General features: G+C 41.5%; 3 protein-coding genes across 3 annotated transcripts; 2 read left to right on the forward strand and 1 right to left on the reverse strand.

Moving 5' to 3' along the window:
- Positions 1-194: 194 nt before the first annotated feature.
- Positions 195-4588, forward strand: exosc7 (exosome component 7). The gene is made up of 8 exons (XM_083768768.1): positions 195-330; positions 531-632; positions 1457-1551; positions 2044-2209; positions 2950-3020; positions 3157-3280; positions 3506-3661; positions 4426-4588. Exons 1-8 carry the CDS (start codon positions 274-276, stop codon positions 4528-4530), a joined length of 876 nt encoding a protein of 291 aa, XP_083624894.1. The 5' UTR covers positions 195-273; the 3' UTR covers positions 4531-4588.
- Positions 4589-5802: 1214 nt separating this feature from the next.
- On the forward strand, positions 5803-9217 carry clec3bb (C-type lectin domain family 3, member Bb). The gene is made up of 3 exons (XM_083768777.1): positions 5803-6049; positions 6442-6540; positions 8198-9217. Exons 1-3 carry the CDS (start codon positions 5932-5934, stop codon positions 8602-8604), a joined length of 624 nt encoding a protein of 207 aa, XP_083624903.1. The 5' UTR covers positions 5803-5931; the 3' UTR covers positions 8605-9217.
- An 894-nt stretch (positions 9218-10111) lies between these two features.
- Positions 10112-24448, reverse strand: cdcp1b (CUB domain containing protein 1b). The gene is made up of 13 exons (XM_083760900.1): positions 24267-24448; positions 20603-20827; positions 19981-20331; positions 19665-19877; positions 19032-19382; positions 16875-17087; positions 16349-16705; positions 15710-16069; positions 15103-15300; positions 13823-14185; positions 12528-12887; positions 11949-12033; positions 10112-11481 (listed from the first exon to the last, which is right to left on the reverse strand). The coding sequence occupies exons 1-13, from the start codon at positions 24334-24336 to the stop codon at positions 10947-10949; spliced, it is 3681 nt and encodes a 1226-aa protein (XP_083617026.1). The 5' UTR covers positions 24337-24448; the 3' UTR covers positions 10112-10946.
- Positions 24449-25993: the final 1545 nt, after the last annotated feature.

Raw genomic sequence — 25993 nt, forward strand, 5'->3', positions numbered from 1 at the left:
TCGATTTTTTAAATATATATACAGCCTCCTGTACAAAATATAGTTACTTTAAAATGCACGACTTATTTGTTGTCCTCATTCAAAAAAAATCTATTGGTTTTATAATGACTTATTCTAATCACAAGAAATAAAAAAGAACTTCGGCTTCTGAGTCTGTTTACAACGCGTGCGCAAGCGCATTTTCCTTTGTCGCCAGTTGATGACGCAGTGTCCCACGCCACACATGCTGCTGGTGTTTTTATCTAGTCTACATAACTATATGTTTTTTATATAATGGCAACTGTACAGGTTAGCGAAGCCGAGAAGGTGTATATACTGCATGGTATACGAGTAAGTATCATTCTCAAACAGTTAGCATACATTATTCAGTGGTCTCGTCTCGTGTGTCACTCTTGTAGGGTAGCTATCCAGGTGTTTAATGGCACTAATGCTAGCTATCTTGTCCTTCTTACCCCTGTACCATTTCTTATCCATCCAGTACTAGTGCGTTTTGTTTAACATTATTGTTATATTCATATTATCAACACCAGGATGGCCTGAGAGTGGACGGACGGAGCTGTGAAGACTACAGACACATGGAGATTGAGACAGACGTGGTAACCAACACAGACGGATCAGCCAAAATTACCCTGGTAAATATTGATGTGTCTGTTTTAACAGCAGTGAGTGGTGGAAAGTATTAAACTAAGTGCAAGTACTTTTACTTTACTGGAGTATTTCCACATTTTAATACTTTTTACTACTACATCTCAGAGGCAAATATTGTACTTTTACTCTAGTCACTTTTGTAGATTTGAATTATTATTACAAAACATACATTAACAACTTGCCTTATATTAAACGTTGGCTATTTCCCCTCTTTAAACTTTGGTTTATACATTCTGTCTAATAAACTATTCAATCAATCAATCTCTTGAACCTATAATTGCACTGACCCTTTCTAACTGCATATATCACATGAATCTGTCTTGAGAGATAGATTATTACATGTATGTTAATTAACATGCAAACATGTTTGTGTCAATGCGGTCAGGAAGTAGGGGCTATTTGACAGTTCATATTAGCTCTGGCCCATAGCTCTAATGCGTTGCATTTAGATCTATGTTACTCTCGACTTCCACCGCTCGCATGAATGCAGACCAGCCTCTCGTCAAAAGTACCGTTTATACGTGTGGTGGGGGGCTCAGAGTGCTCCCACTAAGGAAAGTAGGCTTTCTAATGACACAACCCACCTTTTGTTTTGGTGAGTAGAAAAAACGTTCATTTTATTTACGCTAAAGACGAGAGGCTGGTCTGCATTCATGTGAGCGGCGGAAGTCGAGAGTAACATAGCTCTAAATGCAACGCATTAGAGCTATGGACCAGAGCTGAGCTCATACTTATCATGTATATGTAAAACATTTAATTCTAACCCTGAATAACAATTAAAAGGTTCTCTCTATGGTTCATCTTCCAGGGTGATTCAGCTGTTCTAGTTGGAGTCAAGGCTGAGATTGGGAAACCAAGACCTCTAGTTCCAGATGAAGGATATATGGAGTTTTTTGTTGACTGGTAGGTACTGTGGTTGGATACAGGACTAGGTAGCCTAAAATCAATAGCATTCTGATCCGGTCTGGAGTGGAAATGTCTCCTCCTACATGTCTCCTTTTCTAATTTTATTTTAATTTATAATCTTTATTTGCGCAGTCTGTCTGTCTTTGCAGAAACATGAATGTTTTATTTGGCCAAGTATGTTTGAACAAATAGCATAACATGACCACCAGGAGGCAGTGTTTATTGCCTTATAGAATGCAATACAAATCACTGTACTACTTCTTTCAACCTAGCATTCATCATTATAGCAGAATTTATAATATATATTTTTTAAAGTAGCAGATCTACAAGCTCAGTGTGTCATGTCTGTTATGTAACATGTTGTGAGCTTGTAGATTGGCTATTTTTGAAGGACTAAACTACACTGTCATATACACTGTCATAACAAAGTGAAATAACCCATTGACTGTCTATATCTTGTCACTTCTTCCCCATTCTGGCCCTTGCCAGTTCAGCCAATGCCACTCCAGAGTTTGAGGGTCGGGGGGGCGATGAGCTTGGGACAGAACTGAGTAACACTCTCTACAAAGTCTTCAACAACAAACGCTGTTTGGACCTGCAGAGCCTCTGCATCAGTGCTGGGGAACACTGCTGGGTGCTCTATGTCGATGTGTTGGTGAGCACCACTGTTTTCAACTACTGTACCATTCTCTGGCACGCCAGCTGGCAATTGGCATAATGTATGAGTTGCTTATAACAGTGGTTTTCAACTCTTTTCAAATCAAGGTCCATTATATATTCGGCATTTGAGCCACGGACCACCATCTGATGAGATTTAGCCTCGCAAAACAATGAAAGACTTTGAATATTTAGTTGTCGTTGGATAAGATTGTCCACATTTCCATGCTTTATTGATGTGGCACCATCAGGAGAGATAACAGGCAAACGTTGATCAAAATCAACCTGACCACCTGGAACCCCCTCAAGGACCACTGGTGGTCCCCGGCCGCACCACTGGTTGAAAATAGGGATGTCCCGAACCCAATACCACAATTTCTGTGTTAGCCGATACCGACACCGAATTTCGATAATTCGGTATTATAATAATATTTATAAACTCTGCATGCCCCAACATTGTATTTACCTGCCATAGTGTTACCCCTTACCCCTGTGTCGGATTGGTGGTTAGACTCGCTGGCATATTCGCCGATACCGATATGACCAACAAAGGCCGTTACCGATACAGTATCGGGACATCTCTAGTTGAAAACCACTGGCTTATAACATGTGGTCTGGTTGGTTTGTTACATGCATGAAGCTGCGTACTGTATGTTTTTGATTCTGTTGAGAAAGAATGAGTGAATATGAAGTTGAACATAACAAGCGGAGGAGTCATGCTTGTGTTTGTTTCTGCAGCTGCTGCAGTGTGATGGAAACCTGTACGATGCCATCTCAATAGCTATTAAAGCAGCTCTCTTTAACACCAAGTAAGTTGTCACACAGTGGTATGCAGAATTATTCTGTGATGATCAAACGCAACTCTTGGCCAACATACAGTGTGTTTATCTATGATTCATTGGGGGGAAAAACCCGAAAGTAATGTTTTACCCTGTTGCAAAACAGAATTCCCAAAGTGCACATATCAGAAGACGAGGAAGGAGGAAAGGAAATCGAGTTATCAGACGACCCTTATGACTGCATGAGGTTGAGCGTACAGAATGTTCCTTGTATAGTGACCTTGTGTAAGGTAAGCAGTGTCGACGACACTCACTCGGTTAATGTACATTCATGGCTTGAAAGGGAAACTTATCCTTTGTTCATTTTGCTCTCATATCATCATATTTGCAGGTTGGGAAGAAATGTGGGTCGTAAAAAAAAAAGAAGCTTGTAGATCTGCTATTTTTCAACAGCTAAAGTTTAAAATAACGGTTTAAAGTGGTTAAAAGGTGACACAGATTCGTGTTGTTGGCAGGTGGGTCATCGACATGTGGTGGATGCTACACTGCAGGAGAAGGCTTGCTCCGTGGCCAGCCTGCTCATCTCCGTCACACACAAGGGCATGGTGACCTGCGTGAGGAAGGTGGGAGGAGGCAGTCTGGACCCGGAGAGCATCTTTGAGATGACAGAGGTGGGTCCGAACTTAAGGTCTACAGCTCTCCTACCATCTGTCAGCCACTCCCCTCACTCAGCCCACAATATTAGCATGAACCTGAACCTATGGAAGTTCACCAGACAATGACCTGTTTATAGTTATGTATATACTGGATTTAAACCTGCTGTTTGCCTTATTGAACTTTGATTTTGAGGTTTATAGTTTAGATCAGTTTAGAACATTTTATTCTTCATAACTGAAGAGTTTACAAATGGAACCAAACATTTGCTTCCATTTGTACACTCAAAGTTAGAACTGTAAGGGTCTATTTAGAACCCCCTCAAGAAACCCTGAGGGTCCCTGGACCCCACTTAGATAATGGTTTGACTCTACAATTCTATTGTGAATGAGAGCATTGGTGTGAAGTAATGTTAGTCGGGTTGTGGTAACTACTATTCCATTTTACGAATGATCGATTTATGTTCTGGACAGTCATAGTGCAGACCAGGTCAATCCGTATATTTACTGTAAGTCTATTTACCGTATATGCCATATGGCTCTATTTCTACCTACTGATGGCCTACAGGTACAGTATATACACTGACCTGCCCATGCACAGAGGGCCAGATTGGACGTTAAGTCATCTTTATTGTAACTTTTATTATTAACTTATTTTAGTTTTGACTTATTATCTACTTGTTCTCTACCATTAACTCTATCTTTGTTTCATCCTTACTGCGGCGCCGCTATGAAAAGTGAATTTCCCTCTGGATTAATAAAGGTCTCTTTATCTTTTCCAGGCAGGTAAACGGGTGGGCAAGGCCCTCCATGCCCCCCTCATGTCTCTGCTACAGAAGGAAGAGAGCCTGGGGAAGAAGAGGCAGAAAGTGGGCTTTCTGGGTTGATGTCAACCATCAGTTTGTAAATGTCTACTTTTCTAATAAAACATTTTTTTTATTTGTATTTTCATTTGTATAATACAGTCTGTCTCTCTGCAGGAACTAATAAATATCCAGTTAAATCAAACTACCTTTTTGGAGAGTGTGTTCCACAGGCATACGTTACTTAAAACGTGGCATTTAGAAACTCCAGCTTAATTTAATTTCCACTAAAACGAATTTATTTATTGGCACGGTACTGCCACAGAAGCATTCCATCTGGTCAGTGTGTGTGTCTGTGCCAAGTGTCGGCAGAACAGTGTTGGGTTGAATGAAGGCTGACGGAGGGAACAGATGTGACTCTGGACCATGTCCACTGCTCCTTCTAAACCCTGAGGCGTGTGCACTGTTCTGGGTGGAGACGGGTTCAGATCAGAACAAACTGCTTTTCTGCTCAAAGCTTGCGAGCTGTAATCACATATTAAGTAAGTCAGAGAGGCTTATCGTCTATCAGCCAGGGCACTGAATCACGTATTAACCACTTACTGTATAACGTCATACGTTGTATGACAAATAGCGACAGTGGCAATCTAGAAGAAGCTCACAATGCATCACAAAGCTTGTAGATCTGTTCTTTCGTGTAACGTCAGAGGTCCAACTTAGTGTTGCGTAGACCGCATCTCTTGTCCCAGGTCGAAGAGGCTGGCTTCCGAGGGTGGTCTGTGTAAGGGAATGAAGACAATACCAGCACTCAATAGATGTCCTTTTCACATGATTTTATTTACCTCTGATGAGCAGACAATGTACTCGTTTCGGCCTAGTTGGCCTTCCTCAGCATTGTTCTTCATTCTATTATGCATCATCGAGCCTTGCACCTATAAGGATTTTAAGGATTGGGTTTAAGTTGTCCGAGTTTCTACGGTAAGGACAATTGACATGAACTAAACTGTAAGGGAACTGAAATTTAAGAAGTGTGATCATTCCTTCAATAAATATTATAAAATGAAAATAAGATGTGACCAAAGCCCCTTTCATACTCATTTATACTAACTAACAAAATCCATCATGTTTTTCAAGATATACAGAAAATATACAAACAATGTACATATGACATTCGTATGTTGTATTTTGTCAACGGACTCAACACTGAGGCATAGCACACCATATAAAAGGAGATGATATAAATGTCATATAAATAAAAGGGAGATTCATGCCTCACTCTGTCTACCAGTCTCAACCTGCTTTCCATGCCTGCTTCTTGTTAACACTTACATCGCATATTAAGAGCGTGGAGTTGGATGACACACCACATTTAAAGTACTTGACTGTTCTTCCTGCAAGCGGTCTCTCTGGATTGCAGCATCCTTCCCCTGTTGTGGGAAGGGAGGGAGTGAAGGACAGACAGAAGCAGATAAATTGCCAGTTTCCATGCTTGAGCCTCACTCAACAGTTGTGACCATGGACTTCAAAGGAAATTGTGTTTTGCTGGGAGTACTCCTTCTGGTGAGCAGTGCATTTCAACAGGCACCACCAAAGAAGAAGAGAGGTGGGTGACATGAAAACAAACATGCATTTGTATTGCATTAAATATTACTTGTTTTCTGCAGCTAAACATAGCCTCATACAGCTCTTATTATACAATGCCACTACCCCTCAGTATATTTCTTTGAGGATATATTTTCCTGATACACAAAGGAGCATGTACTATTATGTCATTGATTATTGATTACTTCCACCCAACTCTCCTGTGTTTAATCCACTTGTCTGTCTGTTCTGTTTTAACCCACCTGTTTATTTCAAATGTTTTAATCCACTCAGTCTTTTTCACTGTCTCCGGTATGTATTAATCTGAGTTCCCAGCTCTCGCACTCCTGTATTAATCCAACTGTCTGTCTCTTCTGGGTTTTAATCCACACCCGTCTTGTGTGTTTGGGGCAGATCTAACCAAGGATGTTGCCATCGAGGGTCTACAGAGACAAATAGATGACATTTTCCAGGAGCTCAATCTGCTGAAAGAACAGCAGTCCTTGCAGACAGGTACTGTAGGAAGGGTTTTTTTTTTACTTGTTGCTGCTTTCTAAAAAGGATCACTTTGCCCATTTTCAACATATCTTTATATTGGTCCTATATGCTCATTATAAGACAGCACCATTTCTATCTACTTACTGTGTCTCAGAGGACGGCTGTGGACAGTTCCGAAACCTGCCTGCCGGTGACATCAGTAGACAAGTTTGGTATTTGGTATTTTTGTATTTGTTATTGTTCAAAGCAAGTCAAATGTTTTCTATTATAGCATGCTAACTTGAATTTCCCAGGGAGAGAAAGGCTGTAGATTATGAGCTTGAAAACCCCATCAATGATGTCATTGGTTGAGACTGGTTTCTGAACATATGAGATACAGAGTGAGTACGACACAGAAATTGTGTCATCTTATAATGAGCATTAGAGAGTACTAATCATTTCGTATTAAGATACAGTTGAAAATGGGTAGTGTTCTTTTAAACTACTCGAATCCCAGCATTCATATCCATATTCTCGGGGTAACTTTAGCCAAAAATATCTGTTCTGCAAGCTCACAATGCGCTCTGGTTGTGACGTGTTGTGGGCCTGTAGATCAACTATTCAGCAAGAGATTGATTGGTGTATATGGAAAAAGTGCAATTTGGGATGGATGTCGTAAACCCACTTACAGTTTGCAAAAACAGTAGGTTTGTTTAGTATATTACTATTAAATGTTACATAACTGTACCTTATTTAGTGTGCCTTTAATTTATAAACAACGAGGTTCAGCATGTGTCGAGGAACATGCACCTAGCTGTCTCTACTCAGGTCAGATAACCCCTGTGTTGCTGAACCTTTCACACATTGCATTTTAGTTGCTTCCATGTTTAGGGCATTTAGTGGCTCGGTGCTACAAGTTGAATGAGGCCCCAATGCTCCACGAAGTGGTTTTAAAAACAGCACTAAAAACTGTACAATTTGATAACCTCTGAGAAGAGGGGTTTATCCTAATATATCAGTATTGAAGCCCACCAGTCTAAGATATATAGTACATATTAAATGTATTTTCTTTTAAATATATGTGTGTTTTTTTGTGGCTTTCGCCTATTTTATATTGTTTATGTAGGGACAGACAGTAGGCTGACAGGAAATGGGGAGAGATATGGGGGGGTGACATGCAGTAAAGGCCGTCGGGATCGGGAGTCAAACCCGCGGCACACTGCCAGACTGGATTACCAGCCAAGGTGTCTGCCCTGGACCGCTGAGCCCAGGATATTAAATCTATTTCTTTATACTGCTAGAACGTTGATGACGATATTAATAGTCAAATGTCACAGTCTGGGATTGGCCTTTTTGTGTTAAATAAATGAAGTCAGATGGGTTACATAATGATTGTCTATGATGGTTCTGTATTGGTCTGGAGAACACATGGAAAGCTCTTGTCTGACCTTTTGTCCAGAACACAAAATGACATACAGTTGCTGTCCGAATCCACAAAACCATTCTACGTGAATGTAAACCATATGTGGTTAGGACATTGATCAAAGTCATTCAGGGCATCATGGTCATATTCTGAATCCAGAAAAAAACTTACATTTGTTTTTATTTATTACATAACAGAGAAAGGTTGTATTATCTATAAAATTAAAGTGTAAGAAAATCTAATCATGGGTTTCCCCTCTTGTATCCGCAGTGTGTCTGAAGGGTGTAAAGATCCATAACAAATGTTACCTGTCTGAACCCCTGAAGAAGCGTTATCACACAGCTAGTGATGACTGCAACGCCCTGGGCGGTGTCCTTGGTACCCCGACATCCGCTGACGAGAATGACCAGCTCAATGACTACATCCGCCAGAGCATCGCTCCAGACGAGCAGGTGTGGTTGGGCATCAGCGACATGTCGACCGAGGGCACCTGGATGGACCAGTCTGGGTCGAGCGTCGTCTACAGGAACTGGGACACTTCCAACTACCGGGCCCGTCAGCCCGATGGGGGCATGTCCCAGAACTGTGTTTTGCTCTCGGAGGCCGCAGGTGGGAAGTGGTTTGATGAGAATTGTCGTGAGGAGAAGGCTTCCGTTTGCCAGTTCAACATTGTCTGAACTCTGAAAAGACACACACGTCTTAACCTTAGAATGCTTTTTGCTGTGTAATCATTGTTCATTGCCACTTTCACTGAAATAACGGTTTAAACCAGTGCTTCTAAGCTGGTTTTGCATTGGGATCTAATCCAAATCCATTTCAGTTGCATTAATGTCATATAGAAAACAAAACAAGTACAAGTTGTCCCACATTAAGTGATGCATCAAAATGAAAATATAATGCAAGACCACGAAACACCAGTGTTCAGTAGTAGTTGTAACGTGTCCCGTACATTCTTTGTGGTTACAGAAAATCCTGGTTAGAACATGGGTTTTGAAAAACAAAAAAAGGTGGGGACAGAGGTCACTTGCAGTAGCATCACTGACTTCTGTGAGAATATCACACCAACATTGTATTTTTCACTTTCTATACATATGTATAGAAAGTGATAAATACAATGATATTGGTTGTTTGTTATTTCTGAAATCACATTAAACTCAGTACTGGTGCTGGCACCAGCTTTAACTAATATTAAAGAGATCGGGATTTAATTCTTCCCCATGGGGAGGACTCTCCATAAAATAGTAAAAACCTTTTGGGGTCTTGAACCACATTTTAAGAAACACTGGTTTAAATTAAAGGACCTATAACATAAAATTCAACCTTTTCAATTATGTTGTGTTTTTGGGGCTCCCATGTGTGTTTTCTATCCCCACAAATAACCAATTTTGAACAATCAGGCCTTTATGTGATGTCATATGGGTGTTTTAATGGAAATTGCTCTCACGAACAGCTCGGCTGATTTTGGCCTCATCGTGATGTCATCAATGTCACCCTACTTTGTATAATTCCTCCTCTTCTTCAGTCTTCAGTTCCAAATTTGCATTTCCACTTTGTTTACAATGTCCACCATTGTTGATTTTAAAAGCTGGCATGGAATGGAAACAAGCCTGGTTTTATCTAGCATCAGTATTATAATGACTCAAATATTAAATAATCTGCATATAACATCAGTTATTTGCGCTTTAAGTTTTGCCATGACAAACTTCTCTTCTGCTATGCCTTGCCAAGTTGGTGCAAGCCTAAGGTTCTCAACTTCTCAACTCTGAGAGCCTTGTAAGCTTTTGTTTTGACATGTTGTCTAGCCTGAAAAATACAGCCAATGAATCATGGAAACAGCGTTTTTATGTTTGTCGTTGTGTATACTATTTAGCAGAAACGTGTATTCTGAGATACTTTATACTGAAAGGGGAATCGTTTACACATGAAAAACGCATCTAAAATAATTATGAAGTGTTACTCGGTCAACTTGGCTTCTGCCAATGCCGCTTCCAATAAAACGGTTCCACTGTGAATAATGGAGGCCTGTCCACACCCTCACCGTTTTCTCTGGCTAAAGTTCCTGTGGTTTATGTCAAGCTCACCGTCCATAATTCATAAAGTTCACTATGATTTAGACTTGAGTAAACTAAGGGATACAAGGTCATAGGCCAGTGTGAGATGAGTTTTGTCAAACACTAAAGCAAGTGATTTTTCTTTGTCAATGAAATTTGACAGAATTTATTATAAAAATAAATGGGAAAAAAAGTTATTTGCACAAAAACAAAACAATTTACCAGAAAAAACACTAAAAGGTTAACAAATACATTGAGCAAAGGTCCTAAAATGCATTTTTGTAAATGCCCCAGCAGCTCCCCTAAAATCAGTGGCTTGCTCAAGCAAGATTCAAATAAAAAAACAAATTCTCGACAGCAATGTTGAGGGAACGATAAAAGTCGCTTTCAAGTAACAATAACATAACATGTGTGCCCATAATATGGAAACCATAGAAGCTCATCAAATAATTGCAGGGGAATGAGAATGAGGGAAGGAGGGGGTGGGGGGGGGGGGTGTTCTCCTTTTTCAGTTTGAATCTTCTTAGGAAATGCACTTCTATATTGCCTTTATAAAACATTAGATGAAGAAACACTAGAAAAAGGAACTGATGCTATCTGACTCCTACAGTAGTTCAGTTAGTGACCATTTCCCGGATTCCCTGAGTGTAATAAACCACTTAAACCCTATTATACAGTACTTAGTTGACCAGGGTTCCCTAGGGTCTATTCTTGGTCCCATCCTTTTTCCTTTCTTCCAAAGCTAAACAAAATGTCTTGAGTTTGCATGTTTTGAGCTTGTAGACTCCCTGTTGTAGACAGACTTTCTGCAAATGTTCACCCCAGAATAGAGACGCTAGGGTTTGTGGTTAATGCAATGTTCTGTCACATTCCTCCAGAACAGTGAGCCCTTGGGAAGCCCAGAGTTGTCACAACAAGTAGTCTGTAACAGTAGTCTGTTAATGACACACAGTCACAGCATCACTGTGCTATACGGAATCCTCCATTATTGTGTCAGCCATTGGTTCTAGCTCTGGTTCCATCTCTGGTTCTAGGTCTGCTGCAGAGAGGCGAATGGTGTTAATGTCCCCTATGTTCTTGAACGTGTACAGCTCGTTGTCCACCATCCTGCGGTCGTGGAAGCCCATGCTGTCCTGCCGGTCGAGAGGGATGGGAGTGCGGGGTCGGGACGGGATGAAAGAGTCCGCAGGGTCCAGGAAATAGTCCGTCTCAAGTTTTTCCCTCGGTTCTGGTTTTCGTACGGCAGAGAGTTCTCCGTCGATAGGTCCAGTGAAGGTCTGGTATGAATCAGTCTGAATCCCTTTGAAGTGATCCGACATGCTGTCCACATAACTGGAATCCCGCAGCAGATGTCCATACACCATGGTCTCGTCAATGGAGGCATAGACGTGGGACTCGTTGTCTGAACGAGTTTTGGAGAAATGTCTGTCGCCTGGGCGGAAAATGTTGCCCTTGCCAATGTAGATAGAATTATCTGCGCGCATTTTCCCTTTCTTCTTTTTCCTGTTCAGAAAATCAAATAAAAGGAGCCGTTATTTGAGTGAGCAGGCATAAAAACATTTGTTTTTTAATTTGTTTGGTTTTGGTGGTGCAAAGATACACTCCACAGATACGTTCTTTGCACCATAAACAGCTGCCAACATAACTTACTTTACGTTCATTAATTTATCAACACATACATGGAATTCATCCGAAGATTCCTAACCATCAGGAGAAGTGTTCAGCCACTGAACAGTGCCTGGGGACCAGCTCTAAGACCAGAGCCTTGTTCAAAAGCACTGGCAGGTGAGGGGCAAACTCCATATAAAAAGGTCCCAGTCATGTTCAAAGCCAAGCCAGGAGGACCTTCTTGATGTGAGACAACATTGGTACCCACTGAGCCAGCATGCCACCCACAACAATGATAACGCTGCCTCAATACTTGTGCCACTATTACAATAAAAGAAGTCTGTTTTTTTTGTCGTACTCACTTTGTCACTATGCACACAGCAGTCAGTATGATGAGCAGAAGGAGGAGGACCGCTCCTACGATGCCCAGTATGATGGCTAGGATATCTGCAGAATTGTTACAAAAAAACAAAAACAAATCACAAACATTAGCAAGGAAAAGGTCATAGTTAAATACACAGCAGATATCCGGTGTTTGAGTTGCTAGGGGGAATTGTGGGATACATGCCTTTCCTTTTGATATCCTTTTTTTCAAATCAACGGTGGAGATATATTTCATCCATGCTACTGGGTAAACAATTTAACAATTTATTTAAATATGTACCTGTATGTTAACCTCATTACCCCTGAATATCCCAATTATGGATTATTATACAGTATATAATTATTGTTATTCCAACAGCAAAAATAGAACAGCTACAAGCTCACGTGACACATTGTGAGCTTGTAGATCTGCCATCTTCATTGTTTGTTGCACGATGAAGTATACAAGGGCTTAAGTGGTTAAGAAAATGTCCACCCCTCGAACCCTGCATTATACAGTATATCTGATGTATGTATACCTGTACATTTTACAGCAAAAAAATACAACATGTTCTTACTGTTCTTCTTCTGCAGGGTGACTTTGGTGACGGCTCCAAAGTGGCCCTCATCTGGCATACAGTTGGACATGTTGAGATAGAAGCTTTCTGGAACCGGCAGCTTGTCATCCGTCAGCTTCTCGTCTTCCCTGCGGCTCAACATCGGCTCCGTGGCGCTCAGGGTTTGGACCTTGATGCCCGTGTGCCTCTGACCACACTTTGGCTGGCTGACATTGACAAACTGCAGCTCTGCAGCGTACTGGCTCTGCAGATTGACGATCCAGGACACCGTCGAGAACGGCTTCATGCCATTGGGCCAGTTAGGGGTGGCCAGCAGGCCTGGCGAAGACATCTTGGGGTTCACAGTGTAAATTATGCTCTCTGAAAAAAGCAGAGCAATGAGGTTATGTTGTAGCAAATTTGTCACCACCAGAAGCCTCCACCTTCTGTCCTCCAGCGGCCCCATGTGACAATTTATAAGCCAAGAGCCCATGACTACAGTATACAGTAGATATTACAATATATGACAAATTCTAATAACTAAAAGATTATTATGCAGTGTTCATTTTGTTGACTAAGACTAAAAGACTAAGATATGATTGATTTAGTTAGTTAGTTGCTGCGAGAGTGAGGTCTAGCCAACACCAACTCGGGATTCCTGGATCGCTGCCCTCCACAATTTCCTATCCAACATCAGGTTCTTGAGCTCTTCAGTGCCAAGCTGTCGCGCCGCAGCCTGTCTACATAGGTGGTACGCGTCTTTCCCCCCCTGGCTTTGCCCTGGGTTGGCTCCCATAGGGTAAATTTACTTGCCTCAAGTGCCTGATGCAGTGCCCTGCCAGCCTCATCCTTCTCTCTCTGACTTTGTCTGTGACCCGTGGAGGTCCACATTTCTGATGCGGTCCGTCCATGTGACACCTAGTGCCATTTGTAGCATTCTTGTGTAGACTCCATCCAGGGCTTTTTACTGTTGTATTGTAAGGGTCCATGTCTCTGCCCCATACAGTAGTACTGACTCCACAGTAGCTATGAACAGCCGCCTCTTAAGGTCTTCTTCAATATCTGATTTCCACTCTCTTCATCCCGTTAGTCGACTAAGACTAAACAATTTCAGAAGACTAAATAGGACCAAGACTAAATCAAAATCAGCTGAAAGAATTAACACTGTTATTATGTTTATTAATATTCCACTTTTGGAAAATGTTTACTTATTGAAATGCACACATTTCCCTTTGGAGAAGTTATGTGTCATGATTGTCAACTGTCAAGTCATCTCATCTAAGATAAAACAACGCATTAACTGTGACTATTCAAACCTTTGATTTCCTTGCTGAAGGAGACGTTAAGAAAAGGCCATTTGATCTCGCTGAAGTCCTGGGCTGTGGCCGTGACAGAGATGTTGGCATGGACCTGGATTTTCCTGATGATTCCCTTGGAGCAGAAATCCCCGATGGCTGATCCGTCGGCCTCAGCAATATGCAGGGAAACGCTGCCGTTGCACTCCTGTCCGGGTAGGGACTGCCTGAGGGAGCCTGTGGGGGGCAGCAGGTCCACCGTGCTATCCACCGGGATGTTCAGGTGCCAGGTGAAGCTGTGGAGGGGAATGGGCAGGCCGAAGTCCAGTGTGGGGACGGTGAGGGGCGTGCCACTCACAGAGCAAGACTCCAGACTGTGACAGCCTGTTGATCAGGGTTACAATGACATTTAAGGCTTCATTCATCATAATCATCATTATTTTCAACACTACTGAGCATAATTTCAACTAGTGGTGCATTTATGGTAAATGGTGCATTTATATAGCGCCTTTATCCAAGGCGCTTTACAGAGATTGTGCATTACAGTCACACACACATTCATACACTGATGGCGGAGGAAACCATGCAAGGCACCAACCTGCTCAACGGGAATAATTAAGGATTCCGTGTCTTGCTCAAGGACACTTCAACACTAACTCTGGGGGAGCCCGGGATCGAACTGGGAACCTTGTGGTTCCCAAGCAGCCACTCTACCCCTGAGCCACTGCCGCCCCGGCCACTATATATAGATCGTAAATAAAACCACCATGATGGATCAGGATGTGAAGGTTAATGATTGTGATTTGGGACTTCTATTGTCGCCCTCGATAAGAACATAGAAACAGATATATAACAGATACAATTCCATGGGGACATTGTGAAAGTAATGTTAAAGGTATATTCAGTGATTTCACTCAAAAAACCTTAGGTTTCGTTTTTGGCTGTGGGACCCAGCCTTTCGTCCAATCAGGATAGAGAGTCAAAAACGAAACCTAAGGTTTTTTGACCCCCAGGGGTTAACTGGGGACAGGGAGGAACTCCTTATATGGCCAGCACACTCTATAATAGGGAGGATTATCACAACAAAACAAAAAAATAAGTGATATTTGAATTAAGTGAAATCACTGAATATACCTTTAATGAGACTCAGTTAACACAACAATTGTGGGAGAAAAGGGCAATTGATGTGTTTTCCCCAGATCTCAAAGCTACTTTCACTGATAAAGCACTTCTGTTGTAGCCGTTTATTTTTGTACATTTAATTGTCCTCTATGATTTCGTACTAGAAAAATCAATCTTACTGATAGTTTTACTGGCAGTGAGACGTAGATCTTCATTTGGACAGTCGAGGAAGGAGAGTTTGGCTTTAATGCCCGGGGACACAACGATCTTCTTTTTAACAACAGAATCAATGCTCATCTCACAGTAGGGATCTGAACCCACCTTCTCCAGCTGGAGGGACAGGCTGTCCCTTTTCGTAAGATCTACTGTACATAGAACTGGACAGAAAGCACCAACAAAACATTACAGAACAAAATATCAGAATATCAGAAATGGATGCAGACTTATGCGTAATGCACGGCAGACTGAATGCCTTCTGTGTTATGCCCTTCATACCAACTATATCTTGAATACAGACACATGCAGGTCATACTAAAATAGAAATAACTAATCTGGCTTAATGTTTTACAAATTTGGTTATTTTATGAGGGGAATCAGTTCAGTGCAAGCCGATTCGTTTTAGAAAAGCAAATGGAATGTTGAAATGACTTTTGTTTACTAAGCATGGTACACTATGATCAAAGCATAATTTTAGAACCAGTATCAGAATGTCACAACCAAAACCTATGGGAAAAGGGAGTCTCAATCAACAAGCCAGTCCTACTGAACACTGAAACATCAAATCACCTGGATGTCCACTCCTCATGACAGACACTCTGAACTTCAGGGTAAGACCTTGCAGTGTGCTGTTGGTCTCACAGTTCCACAGAGACATGTAAAAGTTGCCCTGCTTGTGCTCCGGCTGAGGGCTCGTCAGGGTCAGCTCAGTCACCTTCTTGTCCGGCTTCTCGTATTCCACCTTCACTTCCTTACTAAGGCACTCCGGGTCGGTGTGCTCCAGCAAGCGCACGGTGTAGTTGTGCATGCCAGGAACTATGAAGTGCCACCTCATTTGCTGATTGTCAGGGAAATCTCTGGGGTAGTTGGTAGTGATGAAGTCAGTATCTGATGTGCCCCGTGGGAGATCCACTTTAACTATGGCCAACACTGGTGAGAGACAGAGAAAGAGAGAGAAAGAAAGAGAGAGAGACGGACGTCTGAATAATGCGATGGGAATGAGTCATACGAGTACTAGCAACCCATCTTTTGTGTTCTGAACTGGCCTGGGATTCCCCCGACAGTGTGGGGAGAGAGTTGCTCTCCCCACACTGTCGGGGGAATCCCAGGCCAGTACGACTTATTAATTAATCTATTAACATGTTGATGAAATGCCATTCTCTCACTGTAGAGGACCGGAGCTGGTGATACCTGGTATACAACACTTACTGTTAGTCTCCTGCCCAACTGTCAGCTTGAAGTCCAGAGGATCTAGTTTCTTGTCCCACGGCACCTGTAGAGACACACGGCCCTTGTAGCGAACCTGGATGGTATTGATGGTGCCACTTCGACAAAAGGTTCCAATGGTGGCTGGCCCACTGCGTAAGTAGGTGATGATGGTGTACGTGTGCTCATCTGTGCACGTCTCCCCATTGGGAATCTGTTTCATTCCTGGTTCTGGGAACTCCATTTGGAAGGCCCGATTAGATACCACTTTCATATCCCAGATGAAGGTTCTGTTGAAGTCGGGGAACAGGGAGGACTCAGCCTGAACAATGTTACCACTGCAGGTGGTCTCTGTGCAGTCTAGATGTGCCGGAGACAAAGCAACAGAAGAGTATTTTGACTGTTTGAAATAACACCAATCAATACATACATTTACTATACATTTCTTCTGGTATGGAATATATTGCAATATGTACTATAAGATCCCAAGTTCTGAGTCAAATTCTGGTTGTTTTTAAAAGCCTCTTACCAATGTCTCGGATGATCGATACACTGAAGAAGTCCTGTGGTCGAGGACAGTCAAACTCTACTGAGGTGTTTCGAGCGTCCTTCAGGGTCAGATACGTCGGGTTGCACTGCTGAGGTTCTTCACCAACACAAACTTCACAGGGTGGCTCCTTGCCCTGCCTACTGATGGTGACTCTGGTGTCAGTGTCAGGCATCACGGACATCCTTCTGCCCTCTGAAGGGATACAGAGGGATGAGGTTAGAAGGATGTTACAGAATAGTATGAATCGTACACAAGGGGCCCCAGATTTGTTTGTATTTATTGTCATAAATGGCATACATAAGAAAGCATACTTTCACAATTAACTAAATTTAAGTATATACTGTAGTGTACAGTATAAGACTTTCATCATAGATGCTTTTATTAATAGACTAAGACATACAGTGGCAATAAAGATCTCATCTTCTTTTCTTTTTCAACGATTATTTTGCATTTGGCTACCATGGTAAGAGTGCCTATTGAAATAATACAGTGAAGGTCATATTCCAGAATACACATATAGTACTGTAACATCTGCTTGTTATTATTATGCCATGGCTCTGTAGGCGGCAAGCAGTATCACATTAAACTTTACTTGAAGCAACAACGAAAGCTGACCTAGTGCTGTACATGGTTAAAACAGAGCATCAACAAACATTTACACACAAGAACAAGAAAATGTTAAAACTAATTTGATAGGCTCAAGTGCAATTAAAAGCCAGGGAGAACAAGTAGGTTTTGAGTAGGGATTTAAAAACCTAGATGGACTGGGCTGATCTGATGGGCAGGCTATTCCAGTCTAGAAATGGGTCTGTGAGTCCGTCTGTCCAGGGCTAAAACACTGGACTGACCTATCGGTGCCAAATTTCCTGGCAGAATGCCTTTCAAAATATTTAACTTAAATCGTACAATGGAAGTTGATGGGGGTGGATAGGGCCCAAAAGGTGTCATCATAGATATGGTATGTGATGACCGACATCTTTGACAGGCCACATAGAGAGCCGTGCCTTACTGCATTAGATCTTTGTTTTCATTAACAACAATCTCCTACCTGTGTGACTGAGCGATGTCTCATAACTTCGTTTTCATGTTTAGTTTAAAAAAAAGCTACAACATTCATAGTTATTAGTCATGTAGGCATTGTATGTGGCCTCCAGGACTACACTTCAGGTCAGTAGGTGTTTCATCTCCTTTAGTGACTAGTGAGGTTATCTATGACATACAAGAATCAAATCATTACCAGTCATTGGATCATCGGTCTGTTTATCCAGAGATAATCTTGCAAACCACTGGACTGATCACTGCCAAATGTAATGTGCACACTGTCTGCAAGTGGGCCAAGGAACCGCCATGCATTTTATCTTCCACATAATATGCTTTATATTGTTTGAAATGTGTAACTTTGGGTAATTTGGGTTCAGATTGGGCTGAAACCTTGGCCAAATATAGAGCCATACAGTATAGATGCGTCATAGATGACCGACATTACAGGCTGGCAACATGAAGCCTGGGATCTACGTGAAATCACGTCATTATACCCCCTGGATCATGTTATTATAAGAAATGTAATTTATAATATATAATACAAGAAAGATGGGCAATCCGAGCACTCAAAAAAGTAAAAGATTAAAATTATTAAAGTTAAGTTTAAAACGCCAACATGTTTCGACTCAAACGAGCCTTCATCAGGGAAAGTATTGCTCTTTTTTAAACTTTTGAGTGCTCGAATCACCCCTCTTTCTTGTGCTACTTTTTTACTTTTTGCACCTCCACTGAACACCTAGATTTTTTTCCCCGCTAATAATATAGTTAAGGTTTAGGCTTATTTTTGACTTCTGATCAGACGAAGGAGGAGCCACAGTGCCCAGAGCCTCCTAGTGTCGCCAACATCTCATCAGCCACTGACTGTCTCTGAACCCCCAAGAGACAGTAGCATGCCACTTGGACACAGGCCGGGTCAGCCTTGGTCGGGTCGCCTGGAGGAGCGCGTCTGTTGTTGCGAGAGCCGAAAGATCCAATGATTCCAGATAACAACGTTTGTGCATCAGTTGATGTTTTATTAACTCAAATGAAAAATGTAATTATGTCATTTTGGTCACTTTGAGCGACGAAGGATAAATGGAGCTCTGTAGGACTTACGTTTGGGCACTGCTTTCACAGTGAATGCAGTCGCGCCTGGTTCTTCACCCTGGGGGACTTGTATCATCACCGTTGTCTTGCCAAGCAGATCCAGATGGGAAATAGTTCCCTTCCTGCAATAGTAATTATTTTGGACGTCTCCTGCATCATTAGTGGTTCTCACAGTGTACTTGTAACCATCTTCACATTTCTCTGGTCCAGTAGTTTCCTTCAATCCATCACCGGGGAAGTCCAAAGACAGTACCGTCTTCTCGGGTAAACTGACTTCCCATGTGAGGCTTCTGGGGAAATCTATGAAGAGACCTGGCTGAACATCTCCTGAAGCTGGACTGCAGGAGGTCTTGGTGCATTCTGGGTGTTTAAAATTAAAAAGAGAAATTATCATTAATGGGTTTTGACATTTCAGGGCATAGCAGCTGATCAAACAAACAACAATTGCAAAGGTACAAAAAGGCAATTCCGTATTATTTTCAAATAAATATATATATTTAGTCAATACATGTTGATTATAAACTTCCAACTTACTTTTCCAATGTCAAGTGTCTATCAGCCTCTTTACTATTCATTTTAATACATATTAAAACTCATTCATGTTGCGTTCATTCATTCATTCATTTCTGAATCAACCCTCACCTATTTTCTTCTGGATTTGAACACCAAATGAATCTTGAGGCCGAGGGCAGCTAAACTCCACTGAGGACTTTTGGGGATCTGATATTTTCAGTGCCGTGGAGCTGCAGGTGGGGTTGGAACCCTCATTTAAGCACACGTTACAGTTCGGTCCATCAGCCTCACCCGTGATTATCACAGTGGTCCCCATGTCGGTGGTTATAACCACCGGTTGACCTTTTGAATGACAGAGAAGGAGAGTATATTATGCACTCATTCTTCATTTAAGAATAAAAACATAAACATTGAAAAAAACAATCTGATTTGACCATGTCCTTACTCAAAGGCTTGGCAGACACGGTGAAAACAATAGGAGGTGGTTCTATCTTCGGTTTAACTTGTAGAGACACAGCAACTTGACTGGGCAGGTCTAAATGGGTCACAGAACCATCTCTGCAGTAGGCCTGGGTCCAGACATCTCCGTTCCGTTTGCCTTGGGATATCGAGTACTGAAAACCATCGGGACATGAATTTGGGTCTATGGTTTCTTTGATTCCGACCCCTAGGATGTCCACACCCAAGACAGTCTTTTCGGGTGCTTTTAGGTTCCAGGTGAAGGTTCGGGGGAATTCTGTGAGGATGGAAGGTTCAGCTTCTCCCGTGGTAGGGCTGCAGGAGTCTGCAGTGCATTCTGAATATGTAAACAAACGAGAGGTTAAGAGAAGAAAATTATCAAACTGGTTTTAAAGTTTGAGTGCTAAGAGGGTAGATTTAATCAAAAGAACAACATGGATGTTCACTGGGAAACTATTCTGGGAAAGCCTAAACCTTTGATTACATTAATCATGCAATACATTGATTGCATTCATATTAATGCAGCCAATGGGATTTCACTGTGCATTGTGTGAAGCTGAAGAATGGAGCAATGTGTTCCAACATCATTATAGGATGGAGAAACTCACCTATACTGCTAATGACCGTGACAGCATAAGCCTCCTCAAAAGGCTTGGAGCAGTTGAAGAGCAAGGTGACTTCTTCTTCAGCTGCCACGGTCAGAGTGGAATCACAAGACGACTGGGTGTTATTGACCCCGCTGAGTGTGCACACAGTGCACAGGTCAGCAGGCAGGGTAGTGGATACAGTCATCACAAAGCCTTTCTGAAGTGTCACCGTCTTCTGTAGACATTCTGAAGAAACAGCAAAAAGGTGAAAGTTAAAGCAACAATAGGACTTCATTTTTATGAATAAAATATTATTTTAACCAGTAGCATATCTGCAGTACTTTGAGGTGGTCTCCCTACTCTTCCAATAGCCAATTCCATTGGTGTCCTACCATGCTTTGAAAATAAAATTAGATGAAGCACACCGGATTGGCTATTATAATATTAATTACAATACATTACAATACCTCTTTCTCTGTCAGGAGACATAAAACGTATAGGTTATAGCTCAATCGGTAATTGAATAATTCTCCAACCGGATTGGACAATGATATAGAAAGCTATTCTATTCCATTATGTCATTTCTACCATTACACACATTAATAATAGACAAAACCAACAATTACATATTGTGAATATTTATTGCTAACAGAACAGTATATTAAAGCATTGCAAAATCTCGAGAGCACTATACTCAACATAGCACTAAAATAATTGGAATGGCGAGCCTCCAATGTTGATAACAGACTCGTCGAACTCGTCAACTGTATGACATGATCTATGACTTAAAGTGAAATAAAATAAAGTCTAGAAACGTGTCAAAAACACTTTTGTGGCCGCCGCCTACTGGCAGAATAGATTTGGCGCTGATCGGTCCAGCAGTATTTGAGAATAGCATTGGACCCTCTTACAGCCAAGACAGCTAGACATCCTGCAGGGCCACACTGTATAAATCACATTGCGTGGTTCCCGGGAGCGATCCACATGAGATGGTGTGGCTAGATAGATAGTTCAGGTTTGCTTGACAAAGTTGACATTCAAATCAACAGAGAGGAAAAACGGTGTCAGGTGGCTGGCCATCCTCAGTAGTACACACACAAAGCAGAGCAGTGTCCAAGTGTCACTTACAGTGTTAAGCTATCAACTGAGCACCATGGATACACATCTAATAACAAAAGGCATACACCTATGAGCCTGGTCGATGTCAACGATTAAGCAAATAGAACGGTTCCAGGCACACCTGTCTCTGTGGCACTACCAGTGCCAGTGGACCAGAGACCACAGACGACTCATTGAATTAGTCCTGAGTCATCCAATGGGGGGGGAGGTGAACAAGCCCTCTGTCCTGTTTTTCAAACATGAATATCTCCTATCTCTGTGATATTTGACTCTCCTCTGTGACTCTTGATACATGTTCTCTATACATGTACCCAGTACTTCTACATTAGGTACATATGTAGCCTAAACCTTTAACAACCTTAGTTGAAACAATCATCGGTACTTTCCTGTAATTGTATGCAGTAATAGTGCTGGGGGCAAATGTAACTTTTGGTTCCAACCCTGTTTAGTGTAGCAGCAAGTATTTCTATTTCATTATGAGGACTACACTGCAGTCTTCACAGTTAATGTTATTCGTTTTGGTGTGTTCAATCAAACACAAACATTAGAACAGAAGATCTGTTTGCCCTCACAAAACCAGCACAGAGGCTCCAAATAATGTATCAATTCAGCACAAAGGGAAAGTAATGGCAAGCAGTGTTTCTGCCCTAAAAGCCATCTTCAGTGGACTCTTTATGTGATGATAAAGCAGAGGGCTATTTGCAAACGTTACGACTACTTACTGCATGTTTTACAACAGAGGTTCCTTCCAACCCTGATTGTCAGGGACCCTGACAGTAAGTTGATTCCCTCGTGTGCACTTCTAGCTATATATTAAGACTATACCGTAGACATAGGACACCAGGTGAACATAATGAATTACTTATAGTGAAAACCAACTACACTACAAGGGTCCCAAAGGACCAGGGTTTTTGAGGCTACATTGATTTACATGACATTTCTGGGCTGTTTATTTTTTTTATTATGGCAGTGGTTCTGAAATTGGGATCCAGGGGGTCCCAGTAAAATAATTGAATATAGCATCAAAATCAGTTCAACCACTTTAAGCCATTTACTATGGCTATTCAAAAATAGCCCCTCTAAAAAGCTCACAACGCAATGTGATCTTGTACATCGCCATTCTTTAATTTGTTTGGAATTTTTGTAATAAGACAAATCTGCTCTTCTGGGGTCCCTGTCCTGGCACAAAATATTTTCAGAAGGGTTTCCGTGGCCAAATGCATATTAATTTTGGGCTTCAGAATTGATTTCCCCAATGTACACGTTCAATAGCAGTCAGTCGCCTTGTACTGAAAGACTTTCGCTCCTTGGTGGAACACGAAAACTGGTTTGCAAAACTTTGCACTTTTTATTATTAAACTGGAAGTAAAACTGTTGATCTGATAAATAACATAATGACTATTGGTAACTGGTCTTGCATGCAAATTCTGTGTTCACAAAAGTGAACCAGACTTCCAGAGTACTGAATAACTGCCTTATGTTCCCCACTAAAACCACCCTAATCATTGCTAGAGTGATACATTCTTTCCATAAGGAGCTATTGGTGAAGCTTCCAGACAGAAATAGGACATAATTACGACAGTTTCATTTACATTTAAATGTCCCTTAGCAGTCAAAACATTAGGATATTATTTGTTTCTTTTTTTTAACAGGAAGCACTGCAGTATTCAGCATTTGATTTGAATGAACCCTTTCAGTTCACACACAAGATGCAGCAGTTGAAATCACCAGAAACTTGGTGACTTGAAAGTGGAGAATGTCACACAACAGTACCCTAGCATTTGCTATGAAATGGAGAAAAGCCTCCCTATACCATAAATGCAGTTCTCAAGGGCAGGGACTGTAAACAATGGGTGTGTCACACAGTCCAAGACAGTGAAACGTTGCTGTGGTGAAGTAGAGTCGACAGTAAACTAATTCATATTCAAGAAATAATAAAACAGTCCCTAACGTTTATGAGTTATGCAGGAAAAACAGCTATTATTTAGGTTGATGTGCCTGCATTGTAGCCTATGGGGTCTATATGCAAATCTATCAGGAATCCGTTTTCAGTTTACTTGATAAAAAGAGATAGCTCAGCAGATTGGTGGTCAATCATTGATGGGGTATAGCCTAGGGGTGACAATAATGCCTCTAAAGGCGGCATGGAATTGTCCTTCAGTAGGCCTAAAGAGTTCAAAAGTCATGGCAGCTATTCATTCAGGAAATTAGTCTTTATTTTCATCACTGTGTCAACTCAAATTATAAGAGGACTAGCCTACTACATTGCCAAAGAAGTCTTTTAGACTATGATGTTTGTTTTGTAAAACTAAACAAACATTTTGGACTTTTGACAGCCATGCTGTTTTTACAAAGCCTATATCCACTGAATCCAAGCAAATGATGTTACTAATTTGTATTACTGTACATTAACAGACTTGAATGTAATAGACTGGTCAGCCATAAACATAGACTTACTTAAGTAATGTATAATGTAGCAGCTGGAGGACTAAAGCAAACGATGCTTTTACAAGGCCTAGTAACAACACCCATTTACTTCTCTCATATTTAGAGATTGTGTTCTCACCTGAGAAGTTGAAGAGGCCTAACATCATGGTCCCCAGGAGTGTAGAAATGCAAATCACAGAGAACCTCATCTTGCTAGATAAAAAAATAAAAAGCCTACAAGACTTTTTTTTAAACAAGGCTACGTCTGCTACCAAATACACATTTCCATTAGAACGTTTGAATGCTCACGACGGCGTTGAGTTGACAGCAGCAGTCCTGCAACTTCCTGATGTGATCCGAGCTGCTGCTGCACGGCAGAGCGGAGGGCGTGGCTCTCAGAGGGCGTGGCTCACAGACTGTCAGGTACGTTACCTGTTGAAACCTGACAGTCAATGAACGGTTAGGCCTGTTATGCTGCTGCCCTGTGGTCGCTGTGCTGAACCCCTGATGATGATACCAAAGAACTGGGGGATTACCACAGGACCGTATGAGAAATCCTTTTGTTGCTTGGCACTGAGTCGGCATGGCTGCCCTATTTATAAACATTGTCACATGCCAAGGATAGTTGGCACTGCATCATGCTGTGTGAGCAAAAAGAGAAAGGGAGTGGAGTGGATGGAGCCTGAAGAACTAATATAGGGCTAGGGCACCTGTTTATTAATTATAGGAATGAGTTAGGCCTTCACAAATGTAAGCTGTCCCAATATGATAGGCATAGCTTTGACTTGAAAGATGAGTGAAAACTTGACATTGTTGATTTGGGGCAGGTGTGTTTTCAGTAAAACCTGTCCGTTCAGTGCCAATTTTTTTTGCATGAAGTTTTGTTTGTCAGTCACTTCATGGAGCTGCTGGGCCTATTGGGGTTAATACCTTACTCTAAGGTTAATACTGCAGTATTTCAGAGGCATCCTCCTGTCTCCACACGCCTCATGACGCCAGCATTCCTGAGTGAAACAGCCGGGGGCCTGAATGCGCGGATGTGTCCTCACTCCTCACATAATACTTGTGTGGTCATGCATGCACGCATACACATCCACATCGATACACATGTAGGCTATGCTGCTCGTGCTCGCCATTGCACACATTGCGCGCTCGTGCGCGTACATATATACGCACTCGTCTCACACATTGTCATAATCGTGTTTTTAATTCCCACACAAGAATATATAGATTTCAAATAGGCTATTGTGTTTCAAAAGTTAAAACATACAAATGTTTCGAAACTATAATAAAAGTTGGCTATAGAAGGCCTATTAAAAAAAATATATATGCCGATTTTCTAAGAAATAGGCTATGTTTTTGAACATTTTAAAACTTTATATCAATATTCATTGATTGTACCAGCAACTGCCAGGGTTCCCCATTAGGCCATTTACTGTAATAAATTCCCTACTAGCCGTACTGCTTTCATCATCTCATCTGGTACTGTAGGGTAGGCTACTCTGGACATAACTATCAGAGGGCTCAGACCACATGGGGGCAGCAACACACAATTTATGAGAATAAATAATATATATGTGGTCGCTGAGTGGGTTCCATGCCGTCTCTTTTTGATTGATTGAAATATTTATTAACAGTTTGTAGAATTACAGTACATTTCAAGCGTAAACTCAATACAAAGACTGTTAATTAACTGTGAGTGGACGACCCAATTAAGCATTGCACTTGTTTACAACAGGGTCCACCTTGTTCAATTCATCAAAACATTTAGAGACGTACAAATAGACACTTCTATGTAGTTAAAGAACAGAGCAGGAATTCATCATAAAGGAAGCAAAAACGGAAAATAAACATATACAGTGAGGG

Source organism: Protomyctophum parallelum, assembly GCF_964188405.1.
Source record: "Protomyctophum parallelum genome assembly, chromosome: 1".
NCBI classification, from domain to species: domain Eukaryota; kingdom Metazoa; phylum Chordata; class Actinopteri; order Myctophiformes; family Myctophidae; genus Protomyctophum; species Protomyctophum parallelum.